This window comes from Vombatus ursinus, unplaced genomic scaffold, assembly GCF_900497805.2.
Source record: "Vombatus ursinus unplaced genomic scaffold, bare-nosed wombat genome assembly UNPS02012082.1, whole genome shotgun sequence".
NCBI classification, from domain to species: Eukaryota; Metazoa; Chordata; class Mammalia; order Diprotodontia; family Vombatidae; genus Vombatus; species Vombatus ursinus.
In genome coordinates this window covers 2,841,073-2,867,463 of record NW_020951860.1, presented here as the reverse complement: position 1 = coordinate 2,867,463, position 26,391 = coordinate 2,841,073, and the positions used below count along the sequence as shown (strand labels likewise).

At 38.6% G+C, this 26,391-nt stretch overlaps 1 protein-coding gene across 1 annotated transcript in view; it reads right to left on the bottom strand.

Moving 5' to 3' along the window:
* CACNA1C (calcium voltage-gated channel subunit alpha1 C) overlaps window positions 1-26,391 on the bottom strand; it is a 752,540-nt gene that overhangs the window by 352,972 nt on the left and 373,177 nt on the right. Inside the window, exon 3 of the mRNA XM_027857289.1 lies at window positions 1,241-1,380. Coding sequence (XP_027713090.1) covers window positions 1,241-1,380 — 140 coding nt within the window. The remainder of the gene's footprint in view (window positions 1-1,240; window positions 1,381-26,391) is intronic.

Below are 26,391 nucleotides of genomic sequence, written 5' to 3'. Positions count from 1 at the left end.
CCTCTGGCAAGCCACTACTTAATTTATTGGAGGCTGTTTCCTTCTGTAAAGTGGAGATCTTATTACAGTACTTACTTCACAGGGTTGTTGCAAATATCAAATGAGCATTACTATATGTGAAGTGCCTGGTAAAATCTTAAAGGGTTATATCAATACTAGCTATTACTATTCTCAACTCTTTGATTTCTTCTTTCTTCAACTGCTTCTAGAACACTTTTTTTTTTCTTAGAACCACAGAGGAAAAGTTGCCTTAGGGTAGGTGCTCTTATTTTGGAGTCTATGAACATAAAAAAATTTTGTATTTTAATATAATTGCTTTCCTTTGTAATCTCATGTATTTCATCTTATGCATTTAAAAACATTATTCTGAGGAGTCCATGGGTATCACTAGACTACCACAAAGGTCCATGATACAATAATACAAAAAAAATTTCTGGTTTAGGGGAAACCACTTACGCACATAATTTGAAAGTGAGTTGAATAACTTTGTGCAAACTTCATATGGGCATACACAAACAGTTCATGTTTGGCTCATCTAGATACTATAGGTTTCTACATGTTAGCAAGCACATGCAGGCACATGGACTGACAAGAATATAATAACTCATATTTATTTAACCAAGTACTTTCCTCAAAGCAACATATGAGGTATGTAATATGAATATTATCACCTCCGTTTTAGGAACCCAAGTATATCAAAGGACCATTAAGCTTCAAGATTGGGATCCAAACTCAAGTCTCCTGACTCTAGGCCAAAGATTCTTTTCACCGTATCTCAAAACCTCTTTAGTGGAGCAAAGTTGAATGCAAATGAATTCCAGAAGTTGGGAAAAGTCTACTGGGAGGCGGGGAGGTGCCAGGGAGAAGGGATAAAGAACTCAAGTAGAATGTCCTCTCACTTAGGGGACCACTAGATTTTACAAAAGGATGCTCATGCTAAATTCCACAGATGGAATGTCCTAGCAAACATTAACTCCTTCCTTTATGGAACAAGATCAGCCAATCCCTCTCTGTTTAGCCTCTATTCTAGAAATTTAACTCTCCTTTCTACTCCCCTTTTCTTCAAGTATCAGGTGGTTTCTATTGAGTCCTCTCCTTTTATTCAGAAACCAAATGCAACGGCAGACTAGTCAGAAAGAAACAGAAGGGGGAGAAAAAGAAAAAAGGTGTGTGTGCGTGTGTGTGTGTGTGTGTGTGTGTGTGTGTGTGTTTGTGTGTGTATGTTATGGGGGATACTCACCCTACTACCACAATTATAAAATCTAGTAAATTCCAACCGTTGCGGAGGTAAGCATTGGGGTGAAAGAGAAGTCCATATGCTATTACTTTTAAAAATGCTTCCACTGTAAAAATGATGAGAAAGAGATATTCCACTCGTTCCTGGAGAAAAGAAAACAAAAAGGAGAAAAAGAAACACAATAGTTAATTTGGGGTCCTGTAAAATACTAAACCAGCTGTGGCCACATATGTAACTGCTTATATGTGTGTGTGTTTATACATACGTATTACTTTACATTTCATAAAGCACTTTTCACACAAGTATCACTCCTATTTTGTAGATGACAAAATTGAAACTCAGAGAGGTTCCCAGTGACTTGCCCACTGTCACGCAACTAAGAAGGATAAGATTCAGGATTTGAACACAGGTCTTTTGTCTTTGAGTCCAGTGTTCTTTCCCATATAGCACAGCTGCCTCAGCTGAGGTTTCGCTTAGATCCTAGGAGAGGCATCTGCCTAATGGACCAGCAAGGGTTTGGTGGGTTCCACCCACCACCCACTAGATGTTAATGACTTGAGAGGCCTCTGGGCATGAACCTTTGAACAAAATATCGACTCTACCATAGGATCATAGATTTAGAGCTGGAAGGAAATTTGAAAGTCATGTAGTTCCATATACTCATTTTACAGATGAAGGAAACTGAAGCCTAGGGAGGTGAAATGACTTGCCCAGGGTCATACAGCTAGTTAGCAGCAAAGCTGGGACTTGGATCCAGATTCCTCAACTAACACTCTTATCTACTCTGCCTCTCTGTGGCCTATTGAGCTGTCTTCCAACTTTTTTGTTGTAGACTTTCTTGTCCTCTACACTCCCCAGGTAAAATGCAAGTATCAAGGTAAGGCAATTAGATCATGACTTTGGGACTCTAATTCCTGAATTAGTTATCAGTGAACGTCTTATGGAGGATTTATTGACACTCAATTGAGAATAAGATCTTGAAGGAAGGGACTATAGCATAGGGTTTAAGCTCTAAGGAGTCCTTAACCTTTTATGGTGTCATGGCCCCTTTGGCCACCTGGATATGCCCACAGACCTCTTCTCAGAATTTTTTTTAAGGCAATTGGGGTTAAGTGACTTGCCCAGGGTCACACAGCTAGTAAGTGTCAAGTGTTTGATCTGAGACCGGATTTGAACTCAGGTCCTCCTGACACCAGGGCTGGTGTGCTATCCACTGTGCCACCTAGGTACCCCATCAGAATGTTTTTAAATGCACAAAATAAAACACACAGGATGACCAAGAAAACCAAAAGATAATGAAAATAAAGATGTACTTTTTGCTTTCCTCTCCAAGTTCATGGACTCTCCTGAATTCTCTCCATATGTTTAAAAACCCTGGTCCAAGAGGAGAGCAGAAGTGATGTGCCAGAAGGGAAGAGAGGGGGCAATGAGGAGGAGAGGGAGGACTCCAGAAACTTTGCTTATTTCAGCTCTGTCAAGGTCTTGGGGCGGGGGGAGCATTCGCATATTTTACCCAAATGATAGATCTAAAAGACATGTGAAGATAATTTGAGAAATACAACATCACAATCTCACGGCAGTGATGGGAGCACACAACCTGCTTGGCTACATAAGTTGGCCTAGAAATTTAAATTTCAACGTTCAAGGAGTCAAGGACTTTTGGTTACAGTTTATTGGATAATCAATATTTCCTGGGTAGACAGGAATCCAGGGTAAGCTGAAGTATTGGAAAAGTCCAGACTTCATGAGTGGGGTCTAAATACACATACCTTTCTTCTCTTTGCCACTGTCTGAGAAGGGCCTTCTTTAAAAAAAAATGCAGCCTCTGTCACTGGAAGCCCATCCTTAAAAACGACAGTCTTTGGCTCAATTAGAGTAAAAAGTCTGTTGGCTGATTCACTTGTTTCTCTCACAGCTCTTAATTGCTTTTTCCCAATCTCTCTCCCTTAATGCAGAGGCTTAATGGCCCCCACTCCTTGTTTGCTACCATGATATCTTCATGCATCATTGCCTCCTGAATGAGAAGCCTCATCCTATCTCTCTGCTAGAACCACAAAATGTCAGCTTGTCCTGAATTTTTGATGTTGCTCGCTTCAGCATTACCCTGCCATGTGCCCACAGGGACTGAATCATGATGCCCACAGGGATAGCCACATGGAGATGGAACCCAAGAGCTGCATCCACCTACCACAGCTCAGTCAGGGAGAAGGCAGGGATGTCCACCTCATTGTAACAACACTCCACGAAGACACCTCCCTAATTGCTTCATTTCTACCACCCTTCTTTCCCTAGACATAATACCAGGATGCAATGCATCAGACAGCCAAGAGAGTCAGAAATGTATGGAGTCTGAGGGTGGTTATGGTTAGCATCATACCCACCCATTATGTTTCTCTTTTAAAAAGTTAATTTTTTTCAATGAAGGAAAATCTCTTTTTTTTCTCCTCTATTTCTCTCTCCCATATGGGAGGAAAAAAAAACAACCAAAAATAAAACCCCTGTAATAAATATTCACAGTATAGCAAAAGAAATTCCTTCATTGACCAGTTAGTCCGTAAATATTTATTAAGCCCCTGCCAAGTGCTGGGGATACAAAGAAAGGTAAAAGACAGTCCTTGTTCTCAAGGAGCTCACAACTTAATGGGGGAGATAACATGCAAATAGCTATGTACAAACAAGCTACATACAGGATAAGTTATGTTCTTTGTACTTGATCCCATCTTGCCATTTAAAGGTGGGGTGATAGAACCATCCTTTGATGGGCATGTCCTAGGGACAAATATCCCCTTTGGGGAATGCCCTGTTGGTTTTATTTAAATGAAACCTGGTTAAGATGAATTTCCAAGGCCAGTTGAAAGGAAGGAAAAGTCACAGAGGAACAACATATAGCCAAATGCAGGTATGCAAACACGGAGGGTATGCAGTTGTCTGGCCTTCAAACCCTACACTGCTGTCAGTAAGTTCATGTAAACAGAGGTATGTGGATGCTGGGGTAGCTGGGGATCCTAGACTGGCTTGGGACCTGCCAATTTAAGTAATGAATGTATACAAATAGGGCAACATGGGCCAGTAGTATGGGGTCACCTACATTCCATTATTGCCTTGGGAAAGTGATGAGAATCTACATGTAATAGACAGTCTCAGAGTTTCACTGATGTTGGTAGAAATGTGGTATATGGAGAAGAGGGATAAACTTTAATTGATTCCAGATATTGTCAAATTCCCCAGATTCATTCGAATTCAATTTAAGTCTCAACTGTGTGGAAACAACAGTTAGGCTATAGGGAAGTAACAAAATCAAGGTAACACACAGACCTTGCTTTGTTAACATGATTGTAGGGGGATAGGATATGAATACAAATAGCTATGACATACACCCCATGACTTCAGCCCAATCACAGCTCAACAGTTTATGTAAGGAGCTCTTACATAATGGCAAGTGGTCCAGGCATCCACAGTATTTGCTTCTCATCCTTAATTTTTTCCTGGACATCAAGAGCTCCTAACCTTATTCTCATCTGTGAAAGAGATGGCATACAGGCTTTAAGGAGGTGACATGAGAATAGGATTGAGTCAATGCCTCATGAAGAACGTGGTCCATCCAGGCAACTTAGGTAAACCTAGCTGTTGATCGACCTCCTTTTGGCTGAACTCACAATTATCTAGGAACATCTTTACTCCTCATGAATATCTCACACAGAAAAGATTTAACTGTTATCATGGGAATTTGCCTTCTGGTTAGAAATTATAGCACTCTGTTTGGAATCATATGATTTTAGAGTTGGAAGACAGCTTAGAGATTTCTTAGCCATTGGGCTAATTTTATTTTCAGAAAACTAAAGCTTGGTGAAGGTGCTTGACATCATCCAGTTAATCCATGGCACAGCCAGGACAGGAACCTAGATCTTATACGAGTCCAAGGCCAGGTTCCTTTCTAATTACTTCCACCTTAGTTTCTGGTGAAACACGCAAAAAGGATCATTGCCCCTTCATATCCCTCCAAAGATGACAAGGGTAGGCAACCTTCATTCCCTAAGGGGAATAAAGCCTCAAGGCCTTAGGTGAAGCAGGGCATTTAGAATCAGACAAGAGAAAGCCTAGACAATGTGCTTACGAAGGAAGTTATGTTCCTTCAGTGGATCAAATAATCTAGATTTCCTGTGTGAACAGGTTGACCCTATAGGGCAGATAACCACTAATAACTTTGACCTTGGAAGCTAGAGGAGTTCATGTGTCATGCTCCAGATAAATAGTAAAGCAGCATTGTTGACTCTGGTCCCCTGCCAACATGTGTTATGTTACTACAGAGAGATTTACACAAAGTTGAGGAATAGCAATGGAGTAATTTTTTAAAAACTAAAATTGGCTTTCAGTACCGTTTAATATTTTCCCCAGACCACTGCTTCTCATATATATGTATATATATATTTATATATAGATAGATAGATAAATAGATTTATATATAGATACATAAATAGATATATAGATATAGATATAGATAGATATATAGATATAGATAGATATGTAGCTAAAAATTGGGATCTTTACATTTTTATATCTGGCATAATACTGGTAGACAAGGAAAGTAGGATCAACCAATCAACAAACATTTTTTAAGTGGAAATTATTAGGCACTGTTAGTTACTCAGAATATAAAAACACAAGTGAAACTATTTCTGCCCTCAAGGAGCTTCCAGTCTACCCTGGAGAGGTAATATGTGAAAGGTACAAAATATATACAAAATAAATAAAATATAATTGGCGGGGATTGGAAACTGGGGGATCAGGAAAGTCTTCATGTTAAAGCTGACCTGAATCTTGAAGGAAACTAATGATTCTAAGAGGGAGTACATTGCAGGCCTGGGAGACAGCCAAAAGATATCTAGAGATGGAAGATGCAAGGCTGTGTGTGAGAAACAGTATGGAGCAATATGGATTAAGGCTATAAAGGTAGGTTGAAGCAAAGCTGCACATGGCTTTTCATGTAAAACAGAGTTTATCTGACCTTTGAGATAGCGGGGAACCAGTAGACATGGTCAGGCCCATGCCTTGAGAAAGTAATTTTAGTCGCAATGGCAACTGGCAAATAGAACTCTGACTAGCAGGGAAAGGAAGAATCCATCTGGGGTCCCCTTCTGGTTCTAGCTTGATCTCATATTATTCTGTTTCATGTGTTTTGTCCTCTAGCTACCCTGTACTACTCTCTACCCCAAAACATATGCTGCCGTTTCCTGCCTATGACTTGGTTAATACTATTTCTTTATGTCTAGAATATCCTCTCGCTTATTATTTGCCTGTTGAATTTCTACCCCACCCCCACCTTCATCCCTTAAAGCCCATATGCCACCTCCTTCACAGAGTAATGACCTCCACCCTCAGACTTTAAAAAATACTTGGTTTTGTACTTTTAAAATGTACTTATCATGTGAATGTTTGTTGACTGACTGACTGATTGCATCATGTTATGTATGTCAATGTCTTATGCCCCAACCAGACTGCCAGTTCTGAGGTGACTGAGATTTTACCTGGCTAAACTTGGCATCTCACTTAGAATTATAACGCTCTGCAAACAGCAGGGTTTTGATGGCTGTTTGTTTAAAGCCTAAGGCAAAAGAAATAAATCAGTAGGAAAAACGAGCCGTTCTGCTCACCTCAACTAATGGGAACACTGGAAACCAGTCTATCACTGACTTCTGAATAAATCATACTCTTCCATTACCATCTTATAGTCCCACCCATTGTTAGGGATCCTCTTGAAGTTACAACTACACTTCCTTCTTGGCATTAAAATCATCGTGTTCAGCACCATACTCTGCATATTTTGGGACTAGCGTGGGGTCAGGGGTCGTGAACACAATCACTGTTCCTCTTCCTGTGAATTACTGGGTGATTCCACTGCTATTCTATTTTTTATGTTGTACTTGCTAATCTCTGTGTGGTGTCTGGCTTAGGAGTTGTACGTGGAAAAATTATGCCTTACTGATATATGCTGGGCTCCTTAAGGTCAAAGGAACTAAAAGCAGCAGCTCCTTGGTCACGATGCAGTAGGGTATTCCAGAACAAAATCTCACTCTGCAATTATCATTCATTTATTTAATTATTTATATGAAATGATATTGACATCATATAATGCTTTAAATTTTTCCATAGGCTTCATGTGTATTACTTCCTTTGAGATTAATAACAAACCTATGATGTAGGTTTTGTGGTGACTATTTTCCTCATTTTACAGATAAGGAAACTGAGGCTCAGAGAAATTAAGTGATTTGACCATGGTCACCTAGATTATGTCAGAAGCACTGGAGTCAGAAGCAGGCCTTTCTGACTCCAAGTGTAACATGCTAACTACTAGACCAGTGGTCAAAACACAAATAGAAACCATACATGCCTAAGAGGGGCACATTGGCTTAGAAAATCACATATTAGTATTATGTATATGTCCTATTGTATTTTTATTTATTTTATTAAATATTTCCCAGTTACATTTCAATCTGTCTCTGATTTCACTCTGGAGGGTTGCAGGCAGGCCATGGGTTTGACAACTCATGGGTTAGATCACACTACCGGCCCCTGGGTATGTCACAGTCAGGCCACATATGACATTAGCCCTCAATTGAATATTTCACCTAACAAAGTACTAGGTTACCAATAACCAACACCTACTCTACACATGCTGGTAATGTATCTGTATAGCACAAAGAAAGAGAAATGGAGATGGGGAAGCAATGTATTGTCAAATTCACACTTGGAGTCAGAAGACCTATGTATGAATCTTGCCTTAATAGCTTCATGAATCTGGGCAGATCACCTCATTACCATGATTATCAGTTTCTTCATCTATAAAATGAGAATAATGATACTTGCAGCATTTGCAGCAGGATATGGAAAGCTGGCCTCAGAATAAGGAAGATCCCTCCATTCCTACCCCCCAATTCAGTTCTCACCTCTGATGCATACCGGCAGGATCACCCTGGACAAGTCACAAACTCTCAGAGCTTGCAGGCAACTCTCTAAAACTTAGAGATTCATTTGTTCCTCATCTGATATGGGGAGGCAACATGGCCCATAAATGCATACTACATAATATGCATATGTGTATGTATATATATGTTTATAGGTTAGATAAATATATATGCATATGTTTACACACAAATATATACTAAAGCACAGTATTGACCCTGCTTTTAGGGTCAAGGGGTATGGATTCCAGTTATGATGACGATAGATAGATAGCATTTATATCATGCTTAAGGTTTACAAAGCATTTTTACAAATATCTCATTTTATTAGTTATTAGTTTGTTCTAATATTTAGACAGCACCCCACCCCCAGACTCCCTCCAACCAAAAGACCTCTATCTTTGTATGTTGTCCTTCTATGACTACTCTGTGCCTTTGGAGGGAGGTGGTACCCCAAAATGGGTTTACATTTGTTGGAGAGATATAAGACCTCCTGCTACATCCACCTGACTGGAAGCACCACATGTGGAGACAAAAAAGAAATAACAGTATCTCAAAGGCCTCCTCTAGCTTAGCCTGTACGCTTTTCCCTTTTTTGGAAGACAGGGCACCAGTAAACTAGTCTCTGCAGGATGTTGCTATCCAAGTAACAGCCCTATTTTACTATTTATCACGCTGCGTAATATTTTCCCCCTCCTTTTATTTTTGAGGCGGAAGGGATGTAAGGGTCATTTTAGATCAAATGTGTACAGTCAGGTAAGGTAAGCCTATTATGTAGCAAAAATGAAGGATAACAGATAGCCAGCCTGAGTACTTTATTGGCATCCACAAAATACTAAATGAAACAGAAAGGTTTTGTTTTTTTTAAGGGGTAGACCCTTTATGAAGGAATTATGGCAGGAAACAGACAAGAACAGCACAGGAGGAAAAGGCTTTGGTAATCTGCATTGCCCCAAGGTGCACATGGATGAGACTGGAGATCCTGCAAAGTGCCAAAGTAGGGGAAAGAGTGGGGATGGCTACCATCTCAGAAGGGCAGCCTCTGCCATCTCATGATCCCTGAATCATGGCTCAGGACTTGGGAGACAGTTTGGTTATTGGATGAAGATAGAACATAGACTTACAGAATGTTAGGGCTGGAATAAACCTTAAGAGATCATCTAGTCCAATCGCCTCATTTTACACACAAGTAAATTGAAGCTCCAAAAGTGCAATGACTTACTGAAAGTCTCAAAGATTATGTGTAGAAGAGTAAGGATTCAGATCCAAGTCTTTTGACTCCAAGTCCAGGGCTCTTTTCTCTCTGCACTACACTGATGAGAGAACAGGCTCTGCCTTTATCTCCTTTTTCTGTCCTCTCCTCCATTACCCTCCTCTCATATAGCATTATCTCAGAAAGGGAACAAGTGAGAATTGGAAATAGTGCAGAAATTTTATTTTGGATGAGGTCTAAATGGTTCCAGAACAAGTAGCATTATCTATTGGATGAAGTGCCGTCCTTGGAGTAAGAAGATCTTGGTTCAAGTCCTGCCTCTGACTTTCTAGCTATATGACCAGTGATAAGTCACTTATTTTCTCAATGCCCCAGTCAACTCTTTAAGACTGTAAGTTTCATATGAGCTGCTTATATACATTGGTGAAGAGAGTTTCTACACTGGGAATTCCATATATAGCCCCAATGTTCAAGAGACTGTCATCAACTTGACTAGCATCTCTGCTCTTCCTTCTTGTTCTATTTATCCCACTGACATATAGTCTTTGACCAACTTTATTGACCACTTGGATATAGCATGGCTGGGTTCAGTTCTACTGAGTCAGAGAAGGTGTGAGTGCCTAAAGGAGAAATGGTTCCTTGTCTCCTCTTTTCTTGTAGTGCCTGAGATAGATGCTTTTTAAATATTGTGATCTCAAGCTAGATCTAGATAGAGCAGCCTGAAATTCTGATCAGAAGGTAAAGGAGGTAATGCCTTTAAAAATCTCTCATTACTACATTCAATATTATCAAGTACAAGAATACAGTTGTGTGCTTAAACTTCAGTAAGATTCTTAAAGGGGTAGGTAGTGCCCAAGGTTTTATGGAGGAGGCAACACATGAGCTGGGTTTGAAGAAAGGAATTAATTTATTTCACAGTTGGAGATAGAGGGCAGTATGAAAATGGGGGATGGAAAATTGTTCATTTTTGTCTAGAATGTAGAAAATGCATAGTTTTGGTAATTTCATATAAAGCTGGAAGTTGGAACCAGATTGTAGGGAACTTTGCATTACACTACATATAATGTCATTTGATACTTAAAACAGCCTTATGAGGGAGGTAGTACAGATATTCTTTTTCTCATTCTATAGAAGAAGAAACTGAGGCACAGAGTAGTTAAGTAATTTCCCAAGGTCGCATGATTCATAAGTATCAGAGTCAGTCTCAGAACACAGCTAGGAAGGTTAGGGACATCAGACCAAATTAGGAACCAGATCAAAGCTGTTGATTGATAATTAAGTGTACTCAGTAGATGTTCAAGCATAGTATGCTTTGTCCCAGGTCAGGACATATAAACAAGTGTTTGAGGAAGAGTAATCTGACAGTAGTATGTAGGATGGATTTCAGGAAGGAAGACTACAGGTGATTATTGTGGAATTTTAGGTTTATGGCTTCAGTAGAGATGGAAAGGACATATCTGAGACATTAGAGAGAAAGAATTAATGGGACCTGGTAGCTGAGTGGAAGAGGAGGTAAGGATGACTATGAGTCTGGGTGACTAAGAAAGTAAAAGCACCAGTGATAGCAACAGGGAAGTCTAAAGGAAGAACTAATTTGTGAGAGAATAAATTTGCTTTGAGACCTATTGAGTTGTGAGTTATGGCAAAATTTCCTGACAGCAATGTCTAACTAGACAAGGCGATATGTGAAGCAAGGAAGAAATCAGCTATCAGATTTATGGATAGGAGATGAGTTCATGACAAAAAAAGAGAGAAGTTCATAGGAGGTAAAATAGATATTTTTCCTACATAAATTAAGGTTTTGCAGAAACAAATATAATTGCAGCAAGTTTCTCTGATAAAGATCTCATTTTTAAAAATGTAAGGAACATAGCAATACTGCTATTAAGTCAATACCCTAAGTAGATCAAGAGAAAAAGGAAAAAGATTTATATGTACAAAAATATTTATAGCAGCTCTTTTCATGGTGGCAAAGAATTGGAAACTGAGGGGATGTTCACTAACTGGGGAATGGATGAAAAAATATGGTATATGAATGTGATGGAGTACTATTGTGCTGAAAGAAATTACTAAGGCATTGGTTTCAGAAAAAGCTGAGAAGACTTCTGTGAACTGATGCAAAGTGAAGTAAGCACAATCAGTAGAACAGTCTACAAAGTAACAGCAATATTATAAAGATAACTGAAAGATTTAGCAACTCTGATCAATAAAATGATCCACCACAATTCAAAAGGACTCATGATGTAAAATGCTATCCACCTCTAGAGAGAGAATTGATGAACTCAGAATACAGGTTACACCATTTTTTTCCTTTCTTAATATTTTTTCTTGCTTTTTTTTTGGTGGGGGGACATGGCTAATACAGAAATATGTTTTGCATGACTTTGTATTTATAATGGGTATCAGCATCTCTTGCTTTTCTAATGGTTGGGGGAGGGGATGAAGGGAGGGAGAGAATTTGGAACTGAAAATAATAAAACTTTAAAAATGTATATATGTACTGAACAGAAATCAAACCAACAAGAACAAGACCCATTCTCCAATTGATAAATGGTCAAAGGATATGAATAGGCAATTTTCAGGTCATCACAATACTCTTATTAACTACCTCATAGGTTTGTCATGGGTAAAGTATTTTCTAAATTTTGAAGTGCTACGTAACGATGTTTCCTCTTCTTTTTCTCATTCTTCCTCCCATTATTATTGTTATATTATAAAAATTAGAGATAGGGAATAGACCTGTGATTTCATTGCTATAGTTAAGTCCTAGATGAGGAAATTGTCTCTACTAATGCAAGATGACATCTTTTTTTTTTTTTTTTTGGTAATTTCTAGTCTTACAGAGTTGCTATGGCAATGAAAGGTTAAATGCTCATCTAGGGTTACACAGCTATTATATGTCAGAGGTTGGACTATCTGTCTCCAAAGCATGTTCTCAATTCATTAGATATTGTTTCATAACCTGCGCCCCTTTCCAGTTTCCTTACACCTTATACCCCTACCTCCACCCCCCAAAACTCTGCTATCCAGTGACACTGACTTCCCTACTGTTTCTCACAAAAAAAAAAAACCATCTCCTGACTCCTGGGATTTTCACTGGCTGTTCCCCATGGTGGAAATTCTTTTTCTCCTCATCTCCATCTTTTTGGACTCCTTTAAGTGCCAGCTAAAATTCCTTCTTCTACAGAAAGCCTTTCCCAATTCCCCTTAATTTTTGTATCACCCCTCTGTTATTTCCAGTTTATCTAATACATAGCTTGTTTGTACATAGTTGTTTACATGTTGTTCCCCCATTAGTCTGTGAGTTCCTTGAGAGCAGGGAATGGTTGTTTTTTGTTTTTCTTTTTGCCATTCTTTTATCCCCAGCACTAAGGACAGCAACTGATACATAGTGGGTGCTTAATTGTTGTTGTTATTGTTGCTTGCCTTTCATTTTTGAAGAGGACCATGACATCAGGGAGGTGATGCCATGATATGCAGGTGAATTGATTTAACTGAGGGGGCTGTGCAAAGTCACCTGCCTCACTTTCTCCTCTGGAGCCATCTAGGTCCAGTGGCAAGATATGGGTACTTAATCAATGTTTAGTGACTGACCCATAAATTATATAATGGTTATTATGGAAGCTTCTTGAGAATATTTCATGTTCTCAAACAAAAAATTTCATTTTTTGTATTTGTATCCTCAGCACCTAACACACTGCCTGGTATAGAGTAGACATTTAATAAATGCTGATTGTGTTATTTTATAATGTACTACATTACATATAGTATTTTACAATATGAGGAAGAGAGGAGGGGACAGGAAGGAAAAGAAGATCTAATTAGACTATATTGTCTTGGTTATTGTTACATACTGAGGAAATGTGTTCATGTTGAGCATATACAACATACAATGTGGCATATACAATAATGACAGGACACAAGACATTAAACTCTGGGCCTTATGAAGGTGGAGATGTTGTCTCTGGCTCCATGCTTCCCTCCAGTGGCCGATCGACAAATTACCCTAACCTGTGTCAGCTTAATTCCTAGCCTGAAGACAGTTCCAGAATAAACTACAAGCTCTTAGCTTGACACTTTAGGACCTGTTCAGTCTTATTTGAACCTGACTTTACAGCAGACTTGCACAACTTGGCAGTCGGTAGGGGCCAAAAGTAAAGCAGGCTAAACTTCTTTGGGCCGCAGATAGGTTTTTAGCGGCTCACTTTCCAAGTAAAGGTATAATTAATGATCAAACTATTTTGCAAATAAACCATATTAAAAAAGTGAAATTTCAATTAGTAATTACACTTATTACTTAAGATTTTTATTTATCATGAAATTGCCTATCTTAGACTAGAGCCAGACTGACAATGGTTGGTTGCTGTGGGTCACATGACAAACTGGAGAAAGTACGCAATGGCAACCCCCCCACCAAGTTATATGACTGGCATAATAATGACCAGTGGAAGGCGGGTTAAGTGGGGGCATGGACAAAGCACTCATTACAGCTTTACTTTCTTTTACATCCTCTACATTTTTCATGGGCTGCCAAGAACCCTTTGGTGGGCTGCAAATGGCCCACTGGCTGTATGTTGTGCAGGCCTGCTTTACAGACTCATCCCATGTTATTCTGTGGACCAGCCAAACCATTGATGCCCTAAGATCACATTCTGTCCTTTTCTGCTTCCATACTTTTGCTTTATTTCCTGAAATTTCCTGTTCCCCTCCTTTCCTATCTCAATCTGCCAAAATTTTCTGCTTATCATTCAACGTCCATTTCAAATGCCACCTTCTCTAGGAAGCCTTCCTTAGTTCACCCCCAACCCCCCAGCTGTAAATAATCTTTCTATCCCTGGAATTCTTTTAGCCCCTCATACCTTACTGATTTAATCTTTTCTATCTTGCATTATAGTTATTTATGTCAGTGTCTTATCTTTTTATTATAATTATGATAATTATTATAAAATTACAATTTCTTATTAAATTTTGTATCCCCTATAATGCCTACCTTCAAATCAATTCAATTCAATTCAACAAGCATTTATTAAACACCTACTTTTTGCCAGAAACTGCCTTTGCCTTCATTGAGTTTATTTCTAGCAGAAGGAAACAACACACATACAGATAAGTAAATATAAAAAAATTCAAAATAAATATTGAGTAATGAGGGAGGGAGGAAGAGCAGTCACAACTCAGGGAAAGTCAAGAAAGACAGAGGTGACATCTTTCACCCAGTAGTCATTTAAATAAAGCATTCTGGGAGCCCTTAGATTCTATAAATGTGAATTATTGTTATCGGAATGGCAAATATTTATGGATTTGAGTTGTTATGAGGCTATATCTGTGCCTCTACACCCAGGTCCTTCCCCTCTCCAATAATCAGTCTTCCCAGGCAGCCTCCTCTGCTGATGTTCCTCAGCATCACTCTCTTTTCAGCACCGCTTACGGTGCATTGGCAGATACACAGCGGCGTCATCTATTCAGTCTGTTTAAAAGCCAACAGGCAAGGAAATGAATGTACATCGGCTGTAACTCAGACACACTTCACATATGGCAGGGAGACATTAGAGTTGGCACCGTATTCTGCAATAGCAAAAATCTCATCAGGTTGCCGAGTTCCTCCAGAATGGAGATGCTCAGGGAACTATAAATGTGAATTGCCCGACTGGTATGCATTTAATGCCTCTAAAACACCATTTACTTTCACCACCAGGTCTCTTCTCTAATGGTAGCAAGGTGCTACCTCAGTGGAGATCTATCACCAGACCTGGAGTCAGGAGGACTTGAGTTCAAATCCCTCCCCAGAAACTTACTAGCTTAGTGGTCTTGGGCAAGTCACTCAATCTTGTCTACCATCTATAAAATGGGTATAATCAAGCACCTCCCTCCCAGTGGTGTTGTGAGGATGAAATGAAATAATACTTATAAAGTGTCTTGAAAACCTTAAAATACTATAAAAATGCTAGTTATTATTATTACTCCTTCTACTACATTCCACTTCAACTCTGCTCTCTGTCTCATCTTTCCCCATGACAAGATATTCGGCTACTGCTCCTAAAATAGTGTAGAAATACAGTGAGCTTGCTGGAATTAAGTCTGTGTGTTCAAATGGCTACAAGCTGGACTTACAATTTCACCAGTACAGGAAATTCTCTGGTGAAGAAACTCCTTCAACCATTGTAAATCAGCCATTTCTCTATAGCTTTTCTCTGTAGTTGGTGATTTGCTCAAGGTCACAGAACCAGTATTTGTCAGAGTTGGGACTTGAACCTAGGTCTTCCTGGCTTCAAGACTAGCTCTCTCTCCACCGTGCCACACTGCCTTTCTGTATGTACATATGTATATAAACACATCTTAGAATCTTATACCGAATGAAACCACCTAGTCCAGTGCCTTCATTTTAGAGATGAAGAAACAGAGGCTCAAGTAGGCGAGTGAGTTGTACAGGGTCATACAACTAGTTAGTAGACTAACAATCCACAGATCTATGATTTTGTCAAATTAGATATTCATTCCATCCATAAAGATTTAAATTCATCTACAATTTAGTAGATAGTGTTTGGGTAATGATATGGCCACAAAAACCAACAACCTGCAGAAAATCTGGAGATAAGAATTTCCAAATGTAGGCCTTTTTTGGTCCCCCTGGTTTATTTTTCCTTCCTCTCTGGGATTACCTTCTATCTACTCTGAAGAAATCTTCTAAGTAGTTTGTTAGTTACATATTGTCTTCCCCATTAGAATGTAAGCTCCTTGAGGTCAGGAACAATTTTTGCCCTTTTTTCTGTCTCCAGTGTCTAGCTCAGTTCCTGGCACATAGTAAGTACTAAAATAAAGCTTGCTGACTAAATAACTGAAAATAGATATGATACCCAAAGTAGCAGGAATTCTATAATGATTGGTAAGACCTCATAATTAAAAAGCCTATTTTTCTAAGTATGTTTATCTTCCCTTATCATCTCAGCCTGTTTTCCTCTGAACTACAGCACATTTGGAAAGAGTCAGCATAGTAGAGGATGGCCCACTGCTTTGTATCATAGTTATCTTTATCAGCCCCTCCTCTTTCCTAAACTGCAAATTCTTTGAGGTCAGGGAAATACATGTTCTTTCCTATAGCTCTTTGTTATTTCTATCGATGCCACAGATATAACCTATATCACGGTCATTTCCTGATATACCATCTTACCCTCCTTTATACAAAGAAAAACAGTTCAGGCACTTACAAAGCAGCCACACCTGACAGTGTATGTCATGTTCTGTACCTGTAGCCCCCTCCCCCTTCTCCCAGTAGGAGAGATATATGTTTCATCCTCTTTTCTTCAAAGTCAGGATTTTTCATTGCAATTAACTTAATCTCAACTGCCTTTGATGTTTTTTTCATGTTCACTATTGTCATTGCCCACACAGCTTTAAGCACAATGCCTTGCATGTGGTAAGCACTTAATAAATACATAATAGATGGGAACAAACACAAACAATTAAATGAACTCAAAATAAATAAAATATCACATAAAACCATTATCATTTAACAAAGTAGAAGAGGGTGAATTAACAAACAACAAATTAGCAGAAAACGCTTTTGTTATTTGACCTTTTCTAGTTCTGTCTGAAATTCATCTATACATTTGGTTTTGCTTCTTTTCCCAGTAAGTATTTTTTAAACAGAAAAAAAAAATTTGTAATTTAAGGACATTAAAAAAGCCCTTTTTTCACCCCATCTTTTCCACTAGATTATAGGTAAGCACTGCTGATTCTCCAGAAGGGAAACTAAAGTAAAGCTGAAGGAAAGAAAAAGGTAAAGGACAACTACCAAGGATACGTGAAACCCTAGAATGAAAACTAGAGAGGCTAATGCTCTGAGCCCCAAATCACAATCAAATGCATCTCTCTGTACCTTTGATTGCATCTACTGATGACCAGAGCCAAGAAGCATCTAGGGCAGGGCTAGTTCAGAATTATAGAACTGCAGAGTTGGAAGGAAGCTTAGTCAACCTCCTCCCTAATTTACAATCAATCAGTCATTCAATACATATTTATTAAATTGCTACTATGGGCCAGACATTGTGCTCATTGTTAGGGGCACAAACCCTAAAGCAAAAACTGTTCCTGCACTCAGTGAGTTTACAGTCTAGCAGGTGAAGACATTTACATATACGGGTATAAATAAAAGAGATGCAAGCTGATTTGTTGGAAGAAGGCATTAGAAACTGGGAAAAGTCTCCTGTAGAAGGGGAAAGGGGACTGGACCCTCTATTGAGCCTTGAAGAAAACTAGGGGTTCTAAGAGGTGGATAGGAGTGTTTATGGAGGGAAGTAAAGTGCAGTAGTGTTATCTTGAGCAAGTCACTTAACCCTGTTTGTCTCAGTTCATCATCTGTAAAATGAACGGGAGAAGGAAATGGAAAGCTATGCAAATATCTTTGCCAAGAAAACTCTAAATGGGGTCCCGACGAGTCAGACATGACTGAAATGACTCAACAACAATAACAACAGCAGCAGCAGCAGCAAAATGCAGGAAGGATGGACAGGACCAAATTGTGAAGGGCTTTACATACCAAAGAAAGGAATTTATATTTGATAAAAGAAAATATAGGGATTTGCTGACCTTAATTGGGAAGGAAAGTCTTATGATCAGATTTGCACTTTAGGAAAATCAGTTTGGCAGCTATGTGACAGGATGGATTGGAGAGGGGACAATCTTGAAGTAGTAAGGCCAATATAATAGTCCAGATATGAAGTGATAGGGACCTGAACTAGGTTAGTGGCTCTTTGATTCAAGAGAAAGGAACAGATGAGACACATGTTGTGGAGGTAGAAACAAGATTTAGCAAATGAGTTGATGTGTGGAATGCATAAGAATGAGGTATTGAATGTGATACCAAAATTATGAATCTGAGTGACTGAAAAAATTATGGTACCCTCAATGGAAATGAGAAGTTTAAATGAGATGTAGGCTTTTGGTGAAAGATAATTAAGTTCAATATTGGACATGTTGAGTTTGAAATGCTTACAGGATAGCTAGTTTAAAATGTGTAATAAGTGGATGGTGATGAGGGATTAGAGCTCAGAAAATTGCTGTGAGCTAGGAATAAAGATCTGAGAGTCACCAGCCTATGGATAATAGTTAAATCCATTTGAGTTGTTGAGGACACTCATCTATATGGATAGAAAGGGAAGAGAAATGGGCCTGGGACAGAGCCAACAACATTTAGGAGGCATATTGTAGATGATGATCCAGGAAAGGAGTTATCATAGAAATATGAGGAGAGAGAGAGAAAGAGAGAGAGAGAGAGAAAGAGAGAGAGAGAGAGAGAGAAAGAGAGAGAGAGAGAGAGAGAGAGAGAGAGAGAGAGAGAGAGAGAGAGAGAGAGAGAGAGAGAGAGAGAGAGAAAGGAGCATCATCAAAAAAAAAAAACTCAAAACAAAACCAACAACTAGATAGAAAAGAGAATCCAGAAGATAATAGTAAATAGTGTCAAATGTCACAAAGAAGTCAAGAAGGAATGAGAACTGAGAAAAGGTCATAAGATTTATTAACTAAAAGATTATTGGTGGCTTTAGAAAAGGGCAGTTTCAGTTGAGTGATGAAGTTAGAAGACAGAAGTTTTAGAAAAAAATGAGGAGAGGAGGTGAAGGCAGTGAGTGCAAACACTTTTTTCAAGGAGTTTGACTATGAAAGGGAGAAGAGATATAGGACAATAGCTTTCAGGGATGGCAAAATCTAGTGAGTTTTTTTTAAGGAGGGAAGATTTAGGCATTGTGGGTAGGCAGCAGGGAAGGAACTAGTAGATAGGAAGAAATCGAAGATTATGGGGTTTTTTTGGAGGGAGGAGGAAGACAAGAAGGAATTTGGTCAAGGGTACGTGTAGAAGGATTGGCCTTGGCCAGGAGGAGGGTCATCTCTTTGTGAGAGGATGGAATAAAGGACAAGAGAGTAGGGAATGATGTTCAAAGCTTTGGATATGAAAAAAATGTATATAATGGAGTTCACTGAGAATGAGTTCAATTCTTTCAATAAAGTGTGAAGTGTTACCTTTGGCTGTGAGGATGGAGAAAGGGGACTGGACCTCTATTGGATGGTCACACGATCTGGCTGCATGTACTTGTGAGGAAATTGAGGTTCAGATAGGGCAAGTGGAAGAGCTAAGACTCTTATAGATATCTTGAATCCACCCATCTAGCCATCCATTCATACATCTATCCATCCATCTGTATACACACACTCTTCCTTTTAGCCCTGTACAGTACAGAGGGTATGAAAAAAAGGAGTTTCTTTTGAATTTTCCTCAGGGTAGCTCAGAGTTGAATAGTTTTAAAATTGGAAGGAATCTTAGAGGTCATAGAAACATGGAAGCCTAGGATTTAGAGCAACTACAGAAGTTACTTTATAGATAGTCTAGATCTATGGTTCTCAAGGTGTGGTCCTGGGGGTCCCTGAGACCCTATGAGGAGGTCATAACTATTTTCATGGTAGTGATAAGATATTATTATTTGCCTAATAAAATACTCCTCCCTTTTCCAATTACACATCTATGTGAAGCCGGGTTTTTCCATATACTTAAACTAAAACAACAGATTGTAACAGATTGAATATAGAAGCAGATAGGAGAATCCAGCTGTCTTCTATTAAGCCAAATATGAAAGAGATTTGCAAAACTATGTAAAACAATGCCACTTTTCTCACTCATTTTTCTGTTATGGAAAATATAGTGATTTTTTATAAACATATGTTAACATGCAATGAATTCATTATTGCTTTTTAAAATTAATTTTAATTGTTATTAATTAAAAAACAGTTTTAATTTCTGACATAGTAGATGCCAATAGATATAACTGATATAAACCAAAGACCTTTAGGGTCCCCATTAATTTTTGAGAGTGGGATCCTAAGACCAAAAAGTCTAAGAGCTGATTGTCTAGAGCAGAGGTGTCAAACATATGGCCCACAATAATGAAACCCAAACCAGATAAAAATGGAAATGGAAAATGAATAAAAATATGACAAAACAGATAATATTAACATATGTTTTTTTAAGTCAATATGGTCCCCCCAGAGATCCTTATATATAGTTTAGCGACCCCAGTTTCTTTTTTTGGGGGGGGGCTAGGTAATGGGGTTAAGTGACTTGCCCAGGGTCACACAGCTAGCAAGTATCAAGTGTCTGAGGCCGGATTTGAACTCAGATCCTCCTGAATCCAGGGCTGGTGATCTATCCACTGCGCCACCTAACTGCCCCCCCTGTTTCTATTTGGGTTTGAAACCACTGAACTAGAGCAACCTCCACATTTTATGGATAAAGAAACCAAAGCCCAGAGAGATCTTCAACTTGCCCAACACCACACAGCCAGTAAGCAACTTGGCCAGGTCAAAGGATCACTGATGTAGAGCTATCTCTACATCTATCTCAGAAGCCATCTAGTCCAAGTGTTGTTTTATTCCTGAATAAACTGTGTCCCATGACAGTTAAGTGATTTGCCCAACGTCACACTGGTGATATCAGAGATGACTCCAGAGTCCACTGTACCACAGGAGTCCAACTTGTATCTGAACAAGAGTCTCCTCTAACAACTTCCTGACAAACCTCCACAAGAGGTGGAACTTGCCTCCTCCCAAAGCAGAATATTAAGTTTCTGGACAATCATAATCATTAGGAAAGCTGTCTTTAAGTGGCCAATGGTCTTTCCACTGTTCTGGACTATCTCCCTAGTTAGAGTACAGCTAGGAGGGTTGGTTTGTTTACTCCTACTTCTGTTCTTCAAGGCTAAACAGAAGAACTCCTTGTCCATATGCCAGGTCTTCAAATATTCAGATATTCCCCTAACCCTCCCTTCTCTAGGATAAACATCTCCTATTCCTTCAACCTCATTTGTCCTCATCTCCTGTACCCTTGCCCATCTTAGCTGCCTTCCTTTAGCCACTCTCTAGTTTGTTAACGTCTTTCCTAAAATGTGGTGCCCAGAACTGAGCACAATATTCCAGGTGTGGTCTGAGCTAGATCACAGTGGGACTGTCACATCCTTTATTCCCGGACTTCAGCCTTCTTTTAATGTAGCCCAAGACTGAGTAAGCTTTTTTGGCTGATGTATCACACTGTTAGTTCATATCAAGTTGGTGGTCCACTGAACCTCCATATCTCTTTTATGTGAACTACTGTATAACCTGATTGCCAAAAACTGTACTTGTACAATTGTTCATCTGAACCCAGCTATCAGACTTAATATTTATACCTTTTGACTTAAGTGGCATTAAGTGGTGATTAGGTCTGGATTGTTGGGCTCAGAAATATAACAACAACAACATCGATAATAATGATGATGATGATGATGATGATTATGATAACATAATTTATATAGTGCTTGGCATTGTTCTAAGTGCTTTACAATGATTATCTTATTTGATCTTCACAATAGCCTTGGCTATTATTATCTTCATTGGTAAAGAAACTGAGGCAAACAGAGGTTAAGTGACTTGCCCAGGGTCAGTACCTGAGGCCAGATTTAAATACAGGTATACCTGACTTCAGATCTACTACACCAACCCCTAGCTGCCCCTAATAATATGATATAGTCTTACCAAATCATTAAAACAATAGGAACAAAAGCTCACATTTTTTGAGATACTCTATAAGTTTAATCACTTTAAAAGTCTGAAACTTCTTTTTTCATAATAGCCCCATGATGGAATAAGGGAAAATATTATCTCCATTTTATGAATAAGGAAATTGAATTTCAAAGAGGTGACTATGGTGACATAAGTAGTATCTGAGACAGTACTTAGGCCCAGGTCTTTGGACTCTTAAATTCAAGACTTTTTTTGTTACCAAGAGCCAAGCACTGGCTGCACCAACCTCTGTTGAGTAGCTTGAAAGGTGAGCCCTTTTTAGCAGGCTGGTCAATTTTATGGTTATTTGTAAGACTGCTTGTAAATAAACACTCTAAAAGGAAAGAGGCCAAGCATTCCCAGCTAAACCCCAGAGGTCACCCTCAGAGCAAAGGAAATTAGAAGTACAACAGAAGGTTACAACAGGATTAATCAAACAAACAATTCTAGACCTTTATGCCTTATTGATTCCTTTACTTTTGACCCTTTTTGTTTTTTTACTTTTTATCTCAATAATCAAATGCATTCTTTAACCGTATTTCCATTTAAAAAAAGAATTTTCATTTCTTTCAAAGCCAGGGAGGGCTAGGCAAGTCTGGGTACCATAGTGGGCAATGGAGGAAATGGTGGCCACTACAACAGAGAGTGATCTATTTCAGGGGATGTAGTTCCATTAGAACAAAAGCCATAGATAGTGTCTTTCCCCTTTGGAGGGTTTTGGGTTTTTTGTGTTTTTTTTTGGGGGGGGGAGGAAATGACTTATTCAAGGTTCCATTAATTGTACATGTTAGAGTGGAGTCCTCTGACTCCAAATGCAGTGCTCTTTATAGAAGGTGGGACAGAAACCAAGTGCCTTGGGGACTAACATATTCTTTCCAAATCAAGTTTTGACTTTTTATGTAATGGTTCTTGTTGCAAGCCAGTTGAAGCTGGTTATGAAGACAGATCCAATTAAATGACTCCTGGAAGCTGTAAACTGTCATAACTTTGGCTCTGTGTATATGTGTGTTTAAATATGACTTTTCCTTGTAAAAATGGGCTTGTCCTCTTTGCCAGTCAGCTTAGATGACATAAAGCAGGAGAGGCAATAAAATCTTCGGAGTATACCATAAAAATGGGTTTGTGTTATATACAACCACATAGTTATCCTTTTTGGGGAATTGTGACCTCAATGGTAGATTGGCATTCACCTTCTTTCCTTGGATGAAGGGTATTGTAACTTTTAGGTTTAGGTTTGAGGGGTATGGAACTTGGACTGCTAAGAAGTAAATGGGAAACTAGTTTGACATGTTGGACAGATATTCCAGGTCTACATTTACTCTAGTAGACTATAGAAGTGAAGCAGGAAACAAGAAAGACATGGACCTTTTCCATAGCAGCAGGAATGCAAGGCAAAGTTTGGCTCTCTCCCACTAGTGTTACTGAGTTACTCCTTGAGGCTTATTGAGGCTTCAAGGCAATTTTCACATCTGAGCTGCTAACTGAGAAAGACATGATGTGAGTTCAAAGTAGTTCACTCATGTCAACCCAATTGGAAGGAGAGCAATAAAGTGGGAAAAGGTCTTGAGAGCTTCCTGGGTATTACTGAGCTATGGTAGGTTTGATTAATGAAAGAGGTGAAAATGTGTTGACTGGGCCCTAGGCATCCTGGCCTGGAGCAGTCACACAAAAGATAACATTGTCTTTGAGAAAGAAACAGCTGCAGCAGCAGATAGCTGTAACAGATGGAGTTCAGTGGAGAAACATCAAACTACAGTTTCAGTGGCCAAGAGGAATGGCAGCTGTGGAAGTGGAGTAAAAAAAGAAGAGAGTCATAGGCAATTGCTAGGAATATTAACATAAATTGTCTGGGGAATGCTCCCACTAGTGAAAGAGTATGAGGGAGATTGTATCCTCCATGTAAGTTGAGGAGGAAGATAGCGATTCTACTGTTTGATTTTGCCCTTGTTATTTACTTTGCTATTCTGGTTTAATTAAATGTTTTGCTGTTTGATTAATGGTTTCTGCCTGGCCTGTTGGTAGAAAAGGTGCTAGATAGAAGCTCAATTTGTATGTGTGTAATTGCAGTTACCATAAATACCTCACAGTAAACCTGGTGTAGCAAAGACTTCTGAAATCTAGTGGGAAGGGAGCACTGTTGCAGTGTATTGTGTAGTAATAAAAAGTATATCAGTACCCAAATAAAAGAAATACTCTCCTGTTAAAAATCAAATTACCAATCAGAAGACCTCAATAATACTATCAAATACTCTGAAAGCTTACTAACAATGTACCATGTGACATTGCTTATTGTTTTTCTTTCTGTATAATTACCCTATCATGGGGGGAAATTTGGTGTTGTTAAAGGGACATTAAAATCAGAAAACATATATTCTAATCGTAGTGTGACTATCATCTTACCAGACCTCATAAAGCACCTTTTCATAACTTTTTAATCCACTTATCATTGCATATTATAACAAAGCACATTCATATCAAATCAACCTACTAGACCATAAGTTCCTTAAAGAAGAGATCTTGTTTTATCTAACATTCGTCTTCTCTAGCACTTAGTTTAGTGCTCTGTACATAGCAGGTGGTTAATAGATATTTGTTGAATTAAATTGAATCTGTACTACAAGGAGAATCTTGTTTTAACAAATACTATTATACTTCTAATATTGGATAACAAAGCTATTCTCACATCCTGGAAGACAGCCTATATTAATTTTTCTTTGCTAATATGAATGCATTATATTAGGTTGAATAAGAAAATCTGTGTAAGAGATTTGGGAAGAAGTCCTTGTCCTTTTAGCAGTTTTAATGAAGATATTAAGCTCTTTGGAGCTAGATTCCAATATAAAATGAGCCACTTGGGCTAGATAAGCTCTCAGGTCCTAATTAGTCATATTAAAAACAAGACACATGATTATATTAATTAATAAAGAAAGTCTTTGATGAAGTAAAACACCAGTTTATAATAAAAACTATTCAAAGTATAGGCCAGCATGGTCATTTTCATGTGATAAAAGTACGTATCTAAAACCAATAGCTAATATTATTTGCCATGGTGAAAATCTAGAAGCTTTCCCAATAATTACAGGAGTAAAGCAATAATGCCCTTTTTACCCATTATAATTGGATATAATTCTAGAAATACTAGCAATACCAATGAAAAAAGGCATTAACACAGGCAAAATGGAAAAAAAAGACTATCTCTATTTGAGGATGGCATAATATTTTACCTAGAAAACTCCAGAGAATCAGTAAAGAAACTAAAGCAATTAAAGAGCTTCAATGAAGTAACAAGATACAAAATAAACCCACAAAACAATAGTATTTCTTTATAGAAATAATAAAATACAGGAGGAAATTATAAAGGGAAGTCCCATTCAAAAATAGCTACATGTGCATAAAACATCTGCAAGTCAACCTAACAAAGTACACTCAATATTTGAATAGCTACAATTATAAAAGACTATTTAAAGAATTTTCTTTTAAAATCCTTTATATAATTGCAAGAATATTTAGTGATCTGAATGAGTTTATGGGATGAGTTCCAGCTTGTCACTGTCTTTCCTATAATATACTGTCATACTAGAGTTCTACCCCCAAGAAACACTAACTCATTTCCTGCTGTTTAGATGGAAAGAAGACTCATCCTCTTCCCCAGTAACCCAACTGATGCAAACACTCCAAACACCAGGCTTTTGTCTTGAACCCTAAGGAAAGAGCTTTCTCTAAACATTTGGAACTTTCCTGATGTTATTCTTGGGACCCTTCTTTCTTCTGTCACTGGCACTGGAGAATTCAGGTTTCTTTTGTCTTTCAGCTGGCACTATGGCCTTTATATTGAGCTGCAGAGCTTGGAGAGGAAAACAGATCAAAAGCTTAGCATCCCAAATGAGGATGGCTTTAAGCTTTAGGCTCAAAAACCTGATAAAAGCATCTAAAGTCAGTGCTCTGAATGGCTAAAAGTTAAGACTGACTGCTGGAATTAAAATAGTGACAGGAAAGGACACTGGTTCTTGCATTCAAGGGCTAAGTTTCCCATTCAGTTTGCACACACAACTTAGCACTGCAGGCCCAGGAAAAACTGGGAAGTCACTGATGCCTGTTTTTCAGCATCCAGCTTTCTCTTCAGTAATGGCTCTCTTCCCCTGTGACAGGTGCCTAGTACCTTCAAGCTGCATCCCAGCTAAAAAAGGTCCCCCATTGTATCACCGCATCTGGACCAATCCTTTCTTCCTCCAGACTTCCCTTTCTTTCTCTCTTTGCTACTCATAAAACATACCAGTCCTGTACATTCCCTGGGGGACCTATTTTCTACCACACAATTTATTAACATGATGGTAGCATTGTTCATGCTTTCAAACTGTCATTCAACAAATACCAAGAGCCTACTGTGTGTGAAGCAGAAC